Source organism: Rhineura floridana, chromosome 7 (genome assembly GCF_030035675.1).
Source record: "Rhineura floridana isolate rRhiFlo1 chromosome 7, rRhiFlo1.hap2, whole genome shotgun sequence".
Taxonomy (NCBI): domain Eukaryota; kingdom Metazoa; phylum Chordata; class Lepidosauria; order Squamata; family Rhineuridae; genus Rhineura; species Rhineura floridana.
The window spans coordinates 3,592,562-3,608,732 of NC_084486.1; the positions used below are offsets into that span (position 1 = coordinate 3,592,562).

The 16,171-nt window shown below is 40.9% G+C and overlaps 1 protein-coding gene across 34 annotated transcripts in view; it reads left to right on the top strand.

The window, feature by feature from the left end:
- Positions 1-16,171, top strand: part of SORBS1 (sorbin and SH3 domain containing 1) — a 270,925-nt gene that overhangs the window by 153,500 nt on the left and 101,254 nt on the right. For 23 of the 34 annotated variants that reach the window (XM_061634693.1, XM_061634692.1, XM_061634696.1 and 20 more), the window contains 5 exons: positions 808-837; positions 5,830-5,993; positions 10,907-10,970; positions 12,450-12,524; positions 12,822-12,884. In XM_061634693.1, coding sequence (XP_061490677.1) covers positions 808-837; positions 5,830-5,993; positions 10,907-10,970; positions 12,450-12,524; positions 12,822-12,884 — 396 coding nt within the window. The remainder of the gene's footprint in view (positions 1-807; positions 838-5,829; positions 5,994-10,906; positions 10,971-12,449; positions 12,525-12,821; positions 12,885-16,171) is intronic. The other 11 variants (XM_061634707.1, XM_061634726.1, XM_061634725.1 and 8 more) reach the window with 3 other exon arrangements.

Consider the following 16,171-nt stretch of genomic DNA (forward strand, 5'->3'; position numbering starts at 1 on the left):
TTGCCTGAGGTGTTCAGAACTATTGCTAGATGTTTAGATATTAAAGTTTTTCTGGGGGAATTCATCTTGTCTAGTGATGGGATTAAATAATTCTAATGGAAATTAATGCAAACTTTGTACATCAGTTTATCCATATTTATGGTGGGCCATAGGCAGAGGTATTGAGTTTTTTATTGGGATATATATACACTACTCAGAGGTTTTTGTTGTTTAAGCAATATATAAATTTTGTTAGATAAAATACATAAAATAAAATAAAAAATGATGGAGAGTTGGCATAGTAAGTTAACTACAAGATTGAGCTGTGAATAGGGAAGCTTCTCATTGGAATCTTGCCTCTTCCCATTAACTCTCGAAGAGGTCTTTGGTAAGTCATTCTCTTTCATCCTTCACCTGCATGTGCAGTATGGAGGGTATAATTATTGACCTGTCTTCCAAAGTTGTTATATAAGGTTACAAGATAAAGTCTGTGAAGCACTTTAAACAGCCTAAAGTATATAATGCTGATAAGAAGCCTACTGCTTAACGTTACAAGCTGTTATATTTATACTTCCTGTTTGGCACAACATTGTGGGTTACTTACTCACTGTATGTCTTAGGAACATTGTCCAGCACTTTGAAAGGGGAAAGCTGAAAATTGTTTGCTTTGGTGGAAAGATCTTGGATTTAGGATCAGATGAGCTACCTAAGCCCTTGACATTGTGTGAAGCATGTGTTTTTATGCCGGTCAAGACCACTGCAAGTGCTCAGGGAGTTCACAACTTTGGTGTTTCGACCACTTATTTGTCATTTTCTCCTCTTCCGCAGAACAGCAAAAAAGGCTTAGTAGCCTAGCAGGTATGATGCCCAAAATGTTGCCACCTCTTTTCCTACTTCTGTTGTTCTCCCTGCTGCTGTGTTCTCCTGAGGAAGGCACTGCTTTGTTATCTAGTAGAGTACCTTTAACGAATCCACACATGAAGAGCTACAGCTGGTTAGAGAGATTAATGTAATTTAATCACTGTGAAGGGTTTATATTATCTCTCTTAAAAGACCGGAAGGGGCATGCATATTTTTTAAGACCGCCTTGGGTGTATTAGATACGGAAAGGAAGGCTATAAATTATAGTAATAAACAAACATGCTTGACTGCTATATAGTGCTCTACTGCTAAAAAAGATATTGAGATGCCAATGTACAACTACTCTGTCCAGCATTGCTAGCAGTTTGCACACACACCTTAGCACAGCCCCTCACATTGACCCAAGCCAATTCCTGGGAAGGGCTCTTAACTGAGAGCAAAACAGTGTGTTCTTATATACATGCCTACATAACCTGATGTAACACTAAGCATGCTTTTACGTGATACTGAACTGGACACAAATGCAGGGCCTTTTATCACATTAAAAAGGAGCAGCTATGTTTATTGACTGATTTAGAGGGTTTACAGGTGATTTACAGGGTTACTAACAGGTAGGTTTGCCAATGTTACTACCAATCCACCAGTAAGCTTTTCATTGACTAAACTCTTGGGTTGTGTCACTCCCCCCCCCCTCCAATATCTGTCCTTTATAGCACTGGCTCATCTGCTAGGCTACCACCCCATTTCTTTCTCCCATAAGAGAGGCCTACCATCCATTTATTTATCTAATCCTCTTTGAAAGCCATTTAAGCTAGTGGCCATCACCACATCCTGTGGCAGCTAATGTCATTAATTAATTAATTAATTGTATGGAGAAGTACTTTCTTTTCAGCTACCACCAATAAATTTCACTTCTGTCTACTACCCTGTCAACATCAAGCACAATTTAAGAGAAAATTATCATTTGTGTCTCTGCCCCCCCGCTACAATTTTATTTATTTGTTGATACATTTATATTCCACCTTTCCTCCAAGGAGCTCAGTTTGTCATACACGGTTCTCCCCCAAACCATGTTATCCTCCAAATAACCCTGTATGGTAGATTAGGCTAAGAGTTGGTGATTGGCCCAAGGCCATCCAGTGAGCTTCATGGCAGTGTGGGGATTTGAACCTTGGTCTCCCAGTCTGACAGTCTAACCACTACACCACACAAGTTCTTTTAGTCATATTTATTTTCTAAATAAAAAAAATCAACTCTTTTTCCCCTTAGGAAAGGTGGTTCAGCTCACTGGTCATTTACTTACTGCTTTCTGTACCTTTTCCAGCTCAGTGTCATTTTGAAGACATGGGTAATAAGAACTGAACCAATATCCTAAATGTATCCTTACTATAAATTTGTATTATGATATTGGCTCTGTGATACTGGCAATTTCATTTTCAAACCCTTTTCTTTTCTAATAATTCCTAACATATAGAATAATAGAATAGTAGAGTTCAAAGGGTCCTATAAGGCCATCAAGTCCAACCCTCTGCTCAATGCAGGAATCCAAATTAAAGAATACCCAACAGATGCCTGTCCAGATGCCTCTTGAATGCCTCCAAGTTGGAGAGCCCACCACCTCCCTTGGTAATTGGTTCCATTGTCATACCACTCTAAGGAAGTTTTCCCTGATGTTCAGTCAAAATCTGGCTTCCCATTCTTCTGTGTCCTGCACTCTGGATGATGAAGAAGAGATCCTGGCCTTCCTCTGTGTGACAACCTTCCAAGTACCATATCTCCTCTCAGTCTTCTCTTCTCAAGCTTAAATATTCCCAGTTCTTTCAGTCTCTCCTCATATGGGTTTTATTTATTCATTTATTTATTTATTTATTATGTGATTTGTTAGTTGCCCATCTGGCTGGTAGACCAGCCACTCTGGGCGATGTACACGTTAAAACAGTATATAAAACAGTTAAAAATTTAAAACACAGTAAAACTAGCCCGTTCCAAAAGCCTGCCTAAAAAACCAGGTCTTCAGGGTCTGGCGGAAGCTCATTATAGACGGGGCATGGCGTAGATCATTTGGGAGAGAGTTCCACAGGGTGGGGGCCACAATTGAGAAGGCCCTCTCTCGAGTCCTCACCAGTCTAGCTGTTTTGACCGGTGGGATCCAGAGAAGGTCTTCTGAGGCTGTTTCTAGTCCCCTGATCATCCTTGTTGCCCTCCTCTGAACCCGTTCCAGTTTGTCTGCATCCTTCTTGAAATGCGGAGACCAGAACTGGATGCCGTACTCAAGATGAGGCCTAACCAGTGGCGAATAGAGGGGAACTAGCACTTCATGTGATTTGGAAACTATACTTCTGTTCAGAGCTTGGAAAAGTTACTTTTTTGAACTACAACTCCCATCAGCCCCAGCCAGCATGGCCACTGGATTGGGCTGATGGGAGTTGTAGTTCAAAAAAGTAACTTTTCCAAGCTCTGCTTCTGTTAATGCAGCCTAATATAGCATTTGCCTTTTTTGCAGCTACATCGCACTGTTGGCTCATATTCGGCTTGTGATCAACGACAATTCCAAGATCCTTCTCACACGTCGTACTGCTGAGCCAAGTATCCCCCATCTTATAACTGTGCATTTGGTTTCTTTTTCCTAAGTGTAGAAGTTTGCATTTATCCCTGTTAAATTGTTTTCAACCTATCAAGATCACTTTGAATTTTGTTTCTGTCCTCCAGGGGATTAGCTATCCCTCCCAATTATGTATCATCTGGTATACACATATAATTTTCCTTTTTCACAAGTGCTGCAAACTGGGCCATTGTTTTCCTTTTTTTGAAAAAGATGTTTTTAAAGATGTTTCTTTTTAATATATTTTAAACTTTGTTTTTAAGATCTAAAACGATTGTTTTTAGTATTTTGTTTGTTGCTCTGGGCTCCTTCTGGGAGGAAGGGCAGGATATAAGTTTTAATAAATAAATAAATAAATAATAAATCCCTGTCCTGATTAGTCTCCATCAGTTCAGGTCCCATCAGTGCATAAGTTAGTTTTTTTCTCAGTGTGCATAATTTTCCATATACTTACACTTAACCTCCTGTGCCATTGTGTTTCCCATTCATTAAATCTGGAAAGATCCTTTTGAAACTCTTCATAATCTACTTGGGTTTGCACCATCCTGATTAATTTGGTGTCATAAGCAAGCCTGGTCCCTTCTCTGTTCTGATCAAGATAAAAACTTGAGCAAGTTAAAAACAAGTCCCAATACAGATCGTGGTGGACACCCACTTGTTTTCCTGGTGGACACCCACTTATTTCTTCCCTTCATTGTGAGACCCGGCCCTTTACTCCTACTCTCTGCTCAGTCCAGGACAATATCTTTTTTATTTTACTGTCTGTCTAGATATCTATGATCCCAGAACTGAGTTAGAACTTTTCGCCTCTAAAATCTGGTCTTATTTTTCTGGTTTTCATTCTATAAAAGAAATCTTCTTTTTTTAGTGCACCTTTTGTGCTTCCTAGATTAGGCCAGCTACTCCATGAATAAACCTTGGTGTGAATTTAGAACACCACTCTGACCAGAGTGAGCACAATGAGAGCATCTTTCCTTGCTTAACTTCCAACAATTTCAAGATATCTCCTTCACTTGTCAATGGTATGATGGATTTAGTAGCAAGACCACATTCAAACCTGAATCAACTATCAGTCTTTTTATTTACTTAAAATGTATATACCACCCTTCATTAAACTGATTCAAGAGCAATTAACAGAGGTAAATTAACAGTGTTAAAATTAAGAGTATTAAATTAAGTGGCTCTATGCAGGATTTGCTAAGGGTACTCAGTGACTGTTGCTGGCTCCTTCTGCATGAGCCTTGTCCTGTGCGATTTTAATCTTCCCTTCCCTGGTTGGCTTTGGGTACTCCAGCTGTGCGCATGATTTTAGTGTCTGGTCCTCTGTCTTTCTCTAGTGCATGCTGTGCAGTGATAGCAGAATTACTGCAACTTGGCAAACCTTTGATGAGGAAAGTTGTAATATCTTGTGTCCTTCCCACCCTTGAAATCCTTCAGGATAATTTTTTCATAGGTAGAGCTTAAAGGATGTCACATTGTAGCACCACATTATGCAACATAACATGAAGGTATGAGGACTGAGCCAAAATTTCTCAGAAACAAATGTTTTGATATGTTCTCTGAGAATTTTCTCTTTTGGGTTGCCCCCAAGCTGATGGAAAATTCCTAGAGAGTATTCTGCTGGGTAGCCCTCCCAACTTCTCCACCCATATTGTTTGTTGTTATATGCCTTTGAGTCGATTATGACTTATAGTGACCCTATGAATCTTTTCCGGATATATTAATAGGGTTTTCATGGTAAGAGGTATTCAGAGGTGGTTTACCATTGCCTTTCTCTAAGCTTATGACTTCCCAGGTGGTCTCCCATCCAAGTACTAACCAGGCCTAACCCTGCCTAGCTTCCGAGATCAGATGAAATTGGGCACCCATATTGTTGGATGGGAAATTATGAATGCAGTTGTGGATCTAACCCAGTATATTTTAATATTGTTTAAGGAATCAATGGGCTTGCTCCTATTCATTCAAGTCCTCTCGTAACTTATTGCTTGCTTCATCTACCAATATGAACTAGAGTACGTTTGAGTTTAAATGAACAATAACTTCTTAGAAGAGAGTTTTCTGAGAAATTTTCTGAGAATTTTCTGAGAATTTTCTTTTGTGCTTCCCCCAGAGGATATTTGGGAAAATGTTATCCCAAATTTTGCCACCCACAAACAGCATGGAGAATTTTGGAAGCCAATTTTTGCTCAGCCCTATGAATATTGCTACACTTAGGTGGTGCTTTTGAGGATTGGTGGATAGGGTCAAATCCCAGACATAAATGGGTCTTTTCCTCCTGTAAAATACCCTGCTTATTCAGTCATGTTATAAATTATTTTGCTGCCTTGATGTTGGATATTGTATAATATTAGAAGTCAAAATGACAAACTTATTTCCTTTGTTTATAGAGCCAGTGTCAGATGCACCAATAGCAGATAAAATTGATTATACAACTATCAAAGAAAAGGTAAAGCAAAGCAAGAAACAAGCAATGGAGGAGCAGGAGAGAGTTGTTAAGAGTCCACCGTACGTGGCTGATTCCTCACTGGATGATGCAGGCATTCCATTAAGGGTAAGAAAACCAGACACCTTCTCATGTCTCATCTAATTTGTTTGTGTTTATTTAATATTCTTTTTTGCTACTGTCACATCATCATATAAATTAGGTCAGTTTCAGACTTGACTTAGTGACATGACAATAGTTTGCGCAGTTCAGTGAACTGTATGATAGTCAGATCATGCACAATATTCTGTAGCCCTGCATCCATGTTGGGAATAATTCAGCTTTGTGCCACCCAAGATGCTGTCTCTGATTTATTTATTTTAAATATTTATATTTCACCTACTGATCATAGTTCTCAAGACAGCTTGCAATTCTTGGTGGCCAAAGGACAAATGAAAGACACCTCCCCCCCAAAAAACATGTAAGAAACTGTGTAGAGCAATCTTTCAAAAATGTAATTGGACATAATTGAGGAATGGGAGTAGAAATCATAATATAAATTTCATAAAATATTTCATAAAATCATATTTTTGTACCAGCATTAAAAATGTAAACACTTTTTAAAAAAAACAAACACAGCCAACACTGTAAATGTATAGCTGAAATCCTACACAGCACGAGAGGGCTGGAAGGGGGAGAAGAGAAACTGGCTTTGATGTTACTTGTTCCAATAACATGAGGGGGAGAGCACAGTCATACTTGCTGGCCCTGCTGCCTCTGTCATGTCCTCTCCATGGGCAAGCTTCCCGTGCAATTTAGAACCCTGATTGTGAAATCATGTGAGTTGCTGAGTACAGCTTATATCTTGCCCTATGTGAAACAAAGTGAACAGTAAACCCCAATGAAACACCACAGATGTAATAAAAATAAATAATGACAAGAAATAAAAAACAAAGACTGTAGCTAAAACCTAATTCAGTTAAAAGCTGCATGATTTTCACTTGCTGCTTGAAAATTGGTAGGGAAGGTGTTAAGTGTGTGTGTCTATGTAAAATGTCTTTGTCAGTGTGTAAAGGAATCAATTGCTGGGATGCCATTGCTACACATTCTGTCCTTCTTATGGCCACCTGCTGCACTTCAGACAGTGGGGCATACCAGTTAAAACAGAGGAAAATATAACAATTAATTGACCTATATTCTATAACATAGCTCTCTAGAAAAAGCCTTATTTAAGAAAAGGTGTTTTGAAAAAAGTGGGTTTTTAAAATCTGTTTAAAAATCCGTAATATGACGGCCATGCACATCTTTGAAGAGAGGAAGTTCCACAGTCTGGAAGCCATCACAGAAAAGGCCTTCAGTTAGATCAGCTTGACAGGTGGGGATATGAGCAGAGCCTCTGTGGAAGGTTTCAATGTCTGGGTAGGTTTGTATGAGTGGAGGTGACTCTTCAAATCAGTTTTACAAGTTAAAGCCAGAACTTTTGAATTAGATCCAGAAATGAGATAACCACTTCCAGATTTCTAATAAAGGCTTTTGAATTAGGTCCAGAAATGAGATAACCACTTCCAGATTTCTAATAAAGGCTTTAAAACTGCACCTAGTCTACCTGTATTCTTAATAAATAAATGAGTAAATAAATTCATAAATAAATAATATTAAATAATACATTCATAGTAAATAAATATATATATATATATATATATATATATATATATATATATATATATATATATATATATATATATATATATATATATATGAATAAATAAAATATAACAGCACAAATCAACACTACAGAAGATAATGCAAGTATCTGTGATTTAAGTTTTTTTGTGTATACAATAAACAGTATCCACATATTACAGGTTGGGGCAGTGTGAGAGTAGAATCATAGAATCATAGAGTTGGAAGGGGCCTTGTAGGCCATCGAGTCCAACCCCCTGTGCACAGCAGGAAATCCACAGCTAGAGCATCTCCCGCAGATAGCTGTCCAGCCTCTGCTTGAAGACATCCAGCGAAGGGGATCCCACCACCTCCCTAGGCAGTCGGTTCCATTGCCGAACTGCCCTTACTGTCAAGAAGTTCCTTCTAATGTCCAATCTGAATCTACGCTCCTGCAACTTAAAACCATTAGACCTAGTCCTACCCTCTGGGGCAGCAGAGAACAAATCTGTACCCTCCTCTATGTGACAGCCCTTCAGGTACTTAAAGAGTGCAATCATGTCACCCCTCAGCCTTCTCTTCACCAGACTGAACATGCCAAGTTCCTTCAACCTTCCTCATAAGACTTGTTCTCCATACCGGTTATCATCCTTGTCGCCCTCTTCTGAACCCACTCTAACTTGTCTATATTTTTCTTAAAATGAGGCGCCCAGAACTGAACGCAGTATTCCAGATGAGGCCTGACTAATGCAGAATACAGTAGGACTATTACTTCCCTCGACCTGGAAACTATAGCTCTGTTTATGCATCCCAAAACCATGTTTGCCTTTTTTGGCGCAGCATCACACTGCTGGGTCATGTTCAACTTGCGATCCACTACAATTCCAAGGTCCTTCTCACACGCACTACTGCTAAGCCAGGTATTTCCCATCCTGTACCCGTGCATTTTGTTTTTGTGGGCTAAATGCAGAATCTTGCATTTGTCTTTACTGAATTTCATTTTATTAATTTCAGCCCAATTTCCTAGTCTATCCAGGTCCCTTTGGATTTTATTCCTGTCTTCCATTGTGTTAGCTATCCCTCCCAGTTTCGTATCATCCGCAAACTTCATAAGGCTTCCCTCCACCCCATCATCTAAGTCATTGATAAAAATGTTGAAGAGTATCGGCCCCAGGACAGAACCCTGTGGCACTCCACTCGAAACCTCCTTCCAGTCCGAAGCAGAGCCACCGACGACCACTCTTTGAGTACGGTTTTCCAACCAGTTGTGAATCCACCTGACAGTATTTCCATCTAGTCCGCATTTGACTAGTTTGCTAATCAAAAGGTCGTGGGGGACTTTGTCAAACGCTTTGCTGAAATCTAGATAGATGACATCTACAGCATTTCCACCATCTACTAAGCTAGTGACCCAATCAAAAAAAGAGATGAGATTAGTTTGACAGGATTTTTTCTTGACAAACCCATGCTGGCTCCTTCTAATCACAGCATTGTCATCTAGATAGTTGCCAATGGACTCTTTTATTATTTGTTCTAATATCTTTCCCGGTATTGAAGTCAGACTGACCGGCCTGTAATTCCCCAGATCTTCTTTTTTACCCTTTTTAAAGAGCGGGACGACGTTTGCCCGTCTCCAATCCTCCGGCACCTCTCCCGTTCTCCAGGATTTCTCAAAGATGATGGCAAGAGGTTCCGAGAGTACATCAGCAAGTTCCTTCAGTACTCTGGGATGCAGTTCATCAGGCCCTGGAGATTTGAACTCATTTAGGTTAACTATTTCCTGACTATCTCCTTATCAATCTCGAACTGCAGTCCCGACCCCTTACTGAGATTGCTACCGATGCAAGGTTGCACACTGTTCCCTTTTTGGGAGAAAACGAAGGCAAAATAGGCGTTGAGCAGTTCTGCCTTTTTCTTGTTATTTGTCAACATTTTGCCATCGTCATTGAGCAGCAGTTCCACCGTTTCCTTGGTCTTTCTCTTGCTTCGAACATATCTGAAAAACCCCTTTTTGTTGTTCCTCGCTTCCCTCGCCAGCCTCAGCTCATTCTGGGTTTTAGCTTTCCTTACGCTATTCCTGCAAGCCCGAGCTGCTCGTCAGTACTCTTCCTTGGTGATGCGTCCTTCCTTCCATTCTTTATACATGCTCTTTTTTACTTTTACCTCCTCCACCAGTCTTCCGTGTAGCCACATTGGCTTTTTCCGATGTCTTCCGTTTTTCTTCCTCTTTGGAATTGTTTGCGATTGCACTTTTTGTAATATATTCTTCATGAACTCCCATGCTTCTTGGGCTCCTTTTTTCTTTAGTCTATCTAGCCACGGGATCCTACCCATCATTTCCCTGAGCTTGCTAAAATCGGCTTTCCTGAAATCCAAGGTCCATGTTTGACTATATTCTTCTTTGGCTTTCCCCAGAATCACGAATTCCAGCATTACGTGGTCACTTTCCCCCAAGGTACCGACCGCTTTAATTCCCGTGACCAATTCGTCCCTGTTAGTTAAGATCAGGTCCAGGATTGCCGATCCCCTTGTTCCTTCTTCTACTTTTGAAAGATGAAATTATCAGCAAGGCCCATCAGGAATTTGTTGGAGGCTTTGTGCTTCGCAGAGTTTGTCTCCCAGCAGAAATCCGGGTAGTTGAAGTCCCCCATCACTACTACTTCTTGCCTGCTTGAGATTTCGGAGATTTGTTTGAGAAAGGCCTCGTCTACCACCTCTTCTTGGCCAGGGGGTCTGTAGTAGACACCTACTACCATGTCGGTTTTATTTGTTTCTCCATTTATTTTTACCCAAATGGTCTCTACCGGACCACTTTGTTCGCTCTCTTGGATTTCCATAGAGGTGTATTTGTCTTTGACGTATAACGCTACTCCCTCTCCTTTTCTGTTGCTTCTATCCTTTCTGTAGAGTTTATATCCTTGAATGGCTATATTTCAATCATGGGAGTCATCCCACCAAGTCTCTGTTATCCCTATGAAGTCATATTTGCCTTGATGCACTATGACAGCTGCACAGATCTACTTGTCAGTTATCTTCGTTTCTGTGGGGCTCCAGTGGACAAACAAATCTTGTTTCTGATCCTAGATTTGCTGTGGCATGTCTGCCTGCAGCATCATTTTGACATCCTGCTGAAGCACATGCAATAGATATCTATTTATTGCATTTATACCACACCTTTCCATCCAGCTACTGGCTGGCGACCTATAGCTGCTTAGCTTCAGCAAGGGTGCCTTCAGACTATGCCTTGGGGACATAGTGGATTGTACTATATCATGGACAGATGGGGAACGTACAATGCATGTTTAATGTAAACTTCCATTTTTTCAAAAATGGCAGATTGAACACATGCAAATAATTCATTCTGTTCCTTTTTCAATTAGAACACGGAGCGATCAAAGGACTGGTACAAGACGATGTTCAAACAGATCCACAGACTGACAAAAGGTACTGTTAACTTGCCACCTTCTTGTTTTTCAGAAGCCCTACATGCAGATCGTTTGGTGTGAATATCCTAAGTGGATGTTTAACAGCATTGCCCAAGTACCCAGAACACCAAGAGCCAATCTAGAATAGACTTTGAGCCAAACCACATATATATATTACATGGGTGATAGCACTTAACTTCTCTCTCTTTTTTTGTCCTTTAAATAGCACTTGAAGGGTGGACCCTGGACCAGGACTGTGGGGAGAAGGGCTTCCCCCCACATGTCACAGTGTCAAAGAAAATCCCCCCTCCCCTGAGGCTGCCATTAGCTCTAGCTGGTGCCAAGGAAAGTCCCCTCTCCCAGGAGGGGTGGCTAATAGCAGCTTGGAAGGAGGTGTTTGGTTATGATCACCCTGTGATTTAATGAACAAAAGTTAGGCATGTTGTGCTTACACAAATTTAACATCATTTGTAGTTTGGTCCATAGTTGGTGTGTGTGTGTTTGTGTGTATTCCTTACATGAAGGGGCAACACATGTAGAAGGGGGCTGTGAGGCTGCACATCAAGCCCTGTTGCTACACCTCCTCTCAGTTCTTGCCACCTATACGTGAGCATGGGTGTCTGAAATGTGGAACATTTTGCACATAGAGCTTTACACATTTAGACTTTCACATGTCCTGGACCTGTGATTGGACAGGGTTCCATAACCAAGGGAAGGCTACATACATACATGCAAAGGCTTCCTCTGTACAGACATCATGCTAGCACATGGAGGGTGGGGACAGAGCAAGAAGAAACCTCACATCATGGGGCACGGCCTGTTCTCTAATGATAGGCTGATTGACGAGCATATGTGCAGTGTTGCTCATTTGGATATTATTTATTTGCTCCCTTGTTGTCTCTGTTGCAATCCTGTATCGCTGCCAGAGTTTCTCCTCTATGAAATCGGCATGCTTTGGGTTTGTGGGGTCAAAGGACAGTAGGGGTCTTTTCCTTTTGTAGTCCTTGTTATCACTGGATAAATGGGAGTTTTCTCATTGGTATTGAGCCAGAAACTGTGGGAGCATTTCCATACCATCAGAAGTTTGTGGGGGCCACTGAGCCCCTATTTTCCTCTTCTGACAGTACTGATTTCAGCTTATACCAACCCCTCCTACCTTTAAGCTCTCCTCCACATACATTCCTCTTTTTTCCCTTCTCTTAATAGCTATGTCATGGCAGCGAAATTTTTGGTGAGAGATAGCGGGAGGAGAGGTGAACCACCAGCTTAGTGAGATGATGAGCAACCATGGGATGGGGGTTGGAAAAGGGCACAGAGCTATGTGGCTAGCCTAAGTGGACAGCATAATGGTAAATGAACGTTTCCTACACTTTTGGGGGGTGTCAACATAACATACAATTCTCATCATGTATGCATGAGGCGATTCTTGCTGATTTGTCCATCTTTCCTTTTATACCTTTCCTCTCTTATTTCCCCAAAATGTGCTCTTTCTGCACAGACCTTCCTGAAGAAAACCCATATTGCCCTACCTACACATTCCCTGAGCTTCCTGATATCCAGCCCAAAATTAAAGGTACCACAAGCTTAGCCGGTTGTTCTGTGTTTGGTTTTTAACCATACTCATGTCTATTTGTAGAATGCCTGTCCTTTCAGCATAGTTGGATCTCGAGTATGATTCAGTTTGCCTCCTTGTGTCATGTGTACGGAGGCAGAATGCTTCTTAACCGATTATTGTGTGTCGAGAGTATGATATAATACTATTGTCAAAGCAGGCCGCAAATATGTAGTGGTGATAGGAAACTGGGAAGTGATATGTTTCCTCCACTTCAGTGTGGCTGCTGTCCAACTCCACTGCTTTTCTCTGCTGCAGAAGAAAATCCTTATTCTCCTACCTACCAGTTTCCTGTGTCTACTCCTAGCCCTAAATCTGAAGGTAAATAGTCATGGTCAGTCAACTTTTCCTTTTGCACAAATGCTTCTGCTTTCTCCTTAATTATCCAGCCAGCGTTTTTCTAGTTGTTCTTTGCTTCTTCTTAATGATTTGCTGCCAGTTAACTCTTGCCTTGACTGTTGGACACCTTTCTTGGCTTTGCCTTGCTCTTTCCACTTCCTAACAACCTCGTGACTAATGCTGTGGGACTTGGATCTGCTTGACTTTGTGTATTCAATCCAAGGTACCCAACCATATATCTGCAGTGGTTTACATGGCACATGGAGCCCAATCCACAAAGCACAAGTTGCATTGAATGGGACTGCCTGAGAAAACAGCCATATTCTTGTACAACTCCTATTCATTTCAATGGGGCTTTTCTGAAACTATTCCCAGTGAATTGGGCTCATGATGTTGATTATTTTATTACCCTGAAAGATAACATTTAACCTAGTGTGTATTTTTAAAATTTGCTTGCATTTTTTCTGATTCCCTTGACAACTTTTTAAATACTAGCATAGAACAAAAGCATGATGGAACACCTAATGAAATCAGTGGAAAAAGATGGTCACTGATATGGGGTGGAATTCAGTACAAGCCATACTCAGAAGTAAATCCACTGAAATTAATAGATATGACTAATTTAGGTTCATTAATTTCAATGGGCTTGCTCTGAGTAAAACCCATGACATTTTGCACATGTTTATACATATCTAAGATATCACACATTGAATATACATATTCAGTGTATAATGATGCATTTATACTGTAGAATCATTATCTTTGAACTCAAAATGCTGGGACTCACTGAAGCTCCTCTTATTCCAACCCCTCCCTTGATTATCTGCACTTCTATTCTAAACAAGATTTTTTAAATGTATATACTTCCTACCTGGTTGTTGGAGTGGTGTGGAGCTTATTAGGGGCTGCCTTCCTTTTCCTCATAGCTGCTATACTCCTGGCAGTCATAGGTACAAGCTCTTAGATGTGCTGAATCTCTTCAGTTTGCTGTGACTTGCTATCTGTAGGGTACTGGTTGTAAGAGGGGCCGTAGCTCAGACTATAAAACCCTTTTAAAATGCATGTGTCTTGCATGTATGAGGATCCAGGTTCAGTCTCTGGCACTGTGGGATAAAAAGGCTCTTGGGTGGCAGGGCTGGGAAGATCCTGGAGAACTGCTACTAGTCAGGGTCAAAAGTATAGAGCAGGATTCTGTTTCAGTGTAAAGCATCCTGTATGGTAGCTTGAAGTCTTCCGACAAAATGTGATCCATTGCAAGGAGTGGCTGAGTGATGAAGTTATTTACAGCATGGATGCAGAAGCCACCATCAGCAAATGAATGTTTAGGATATTCCACTCCAGTTGCCATGTTTGATGGCATTGTGCTGATACTGTAAACTGACCAAAGACATCAAAGTTTGGAATTGTGTGGTTTGGAATTGTTATGCTGTCAGCTACTACAATTACCAGATGCATCACAGTGATGTTGCAGGAGGAGAGGATGACTTGCCTAAGCCTAGCAGCCTAAAGGCATTTTGACCACCATTGGTAAACTTTTGATAGTAACATTTTATAATGAGATTGTTGTCACAGCGTCCACTGGCTCAGTGTATCAAGCATAAGATGATGGTCTGTGTATTATTGTGGCTCTGTCTAGAGATTTGGAGTATTAGTTGGTCAAGAAGCAGATTTCTAGTTTTTCTTGTGATCCATTTTATTCCTAGAATCATAGAATAGTAGGGTTGGAAGGGACCATCATCTTTCAAGGAACTAATGCCTTCTGCAACATGATGTTGCAGTTGTTCCATAAAGGTTTTGCTCACTGTGCATGTTTGAATGCAGGCACATTCTGAGGCACTGAGAAATGGGGACACTGGAAATGGATCCAAGTGCTTTACCTCTGTGCCACTATGGCACCTTGCAAGCAGAGGAAACTGATGGTCTCCACTCTCACTGCAGATGACTGGAGGATGAAGTTAAGCCTTCAGCTCAATGAGAATCAGGTGACATGAAAAGCCAGTAAGGATCCTGTCAGTCCTATAAACCTGCTTACTCTGGTCTGGCTGTTCTGTCTGATCAAGTTGATACTCAGGGGTAGGCTGGGGTGCTTATAGGTTGACTCTTTCTTTGATTTCCTGCTGACCTGCCTTTCTCATCTCTGCTGAATCATCTCCTGCCTTTAGGCTGCCATCACTGTCACATAATGCTATTGTTTTCAATGTTAAGGCATTGATCTTTTGTCAACTCCAGACCAGCTTTTCTAAACCGTTCTATACCATGAGAGTTCTGCAATGGCTAAAATATTGTTGATGGATCATGTAGGACCCTCAAGGTGTGGATATGTGTCCTTCCTTGAGTATTAATTGATGCTTCAAAGAGAGACAGTAGAAACTGGTCAGTCTAACTGTAAGTCCTCAGAACTGTTAATGGTAACGTACAGGAGGCAGGATAGTCATTCTGGTATGTTAAAAAAAAAGTGTGACTTGAAAGCCAGCACCCATTTTCTGATCCAGGTTCTCCTTTTTATTTTACTTTATCCTATTTTTGCTGATCAGTGCTGCTGTGGTGTTGGGAACGTGGATGTATTAGTGATATGCGCAGTTCCTATGAAAGATGGACATATGTACTTGCATAAATACTAAATAAAAACTACGGTTGTAGAAGTAAGCCAGGCACCTGGTTGGCCACTGTGAGAACAGGATGCTGGACTAGATGGGCCACTGGCCTGATCCAGCAGGCTCTTCTTATGTTCTTAAGCCGTATTAAGCATAGTTCAGAGTAAACATATATAGGATTGGATTGTAATACTGATAACGGCATGTCACCCGAGACTTGCTGTAGTCTTGTTCAGATGTTCAGGTATCTGTGTTTCGCGTAGAAAAGTTCTACCTTCCCTTCCTACCATCCCCGCAGGGTTTCAAACACATGTTTGCTAGAACTAAGCCCAGCGAGATTCAGAGTTGATAGTGGGTGGAGACATAAGCCCTGTTCAGGTATTCATAGATGCTGAAACTGCGTCGAGTGGGATTATGAATGGAGGTCATGTATTCATAGCTGTACCTGAAAAGATGAAAATAAACATAGAAATACCTGCAGTTTATCAAACATTTTCCTTTTCTGTGACTTCCCTCCCTCTATTCCCATTCTCCTTGTGCTACTGTTTTCCACATGGATGAAAACACTGAAAATAATATCAGCATTTGTCCTTGGAATCATGTAAGAACAGAAGGCAAACCCCCTAAATCATATGTGCATAATGGAATGTCTATGGTGATTGCAAATTATGTTTT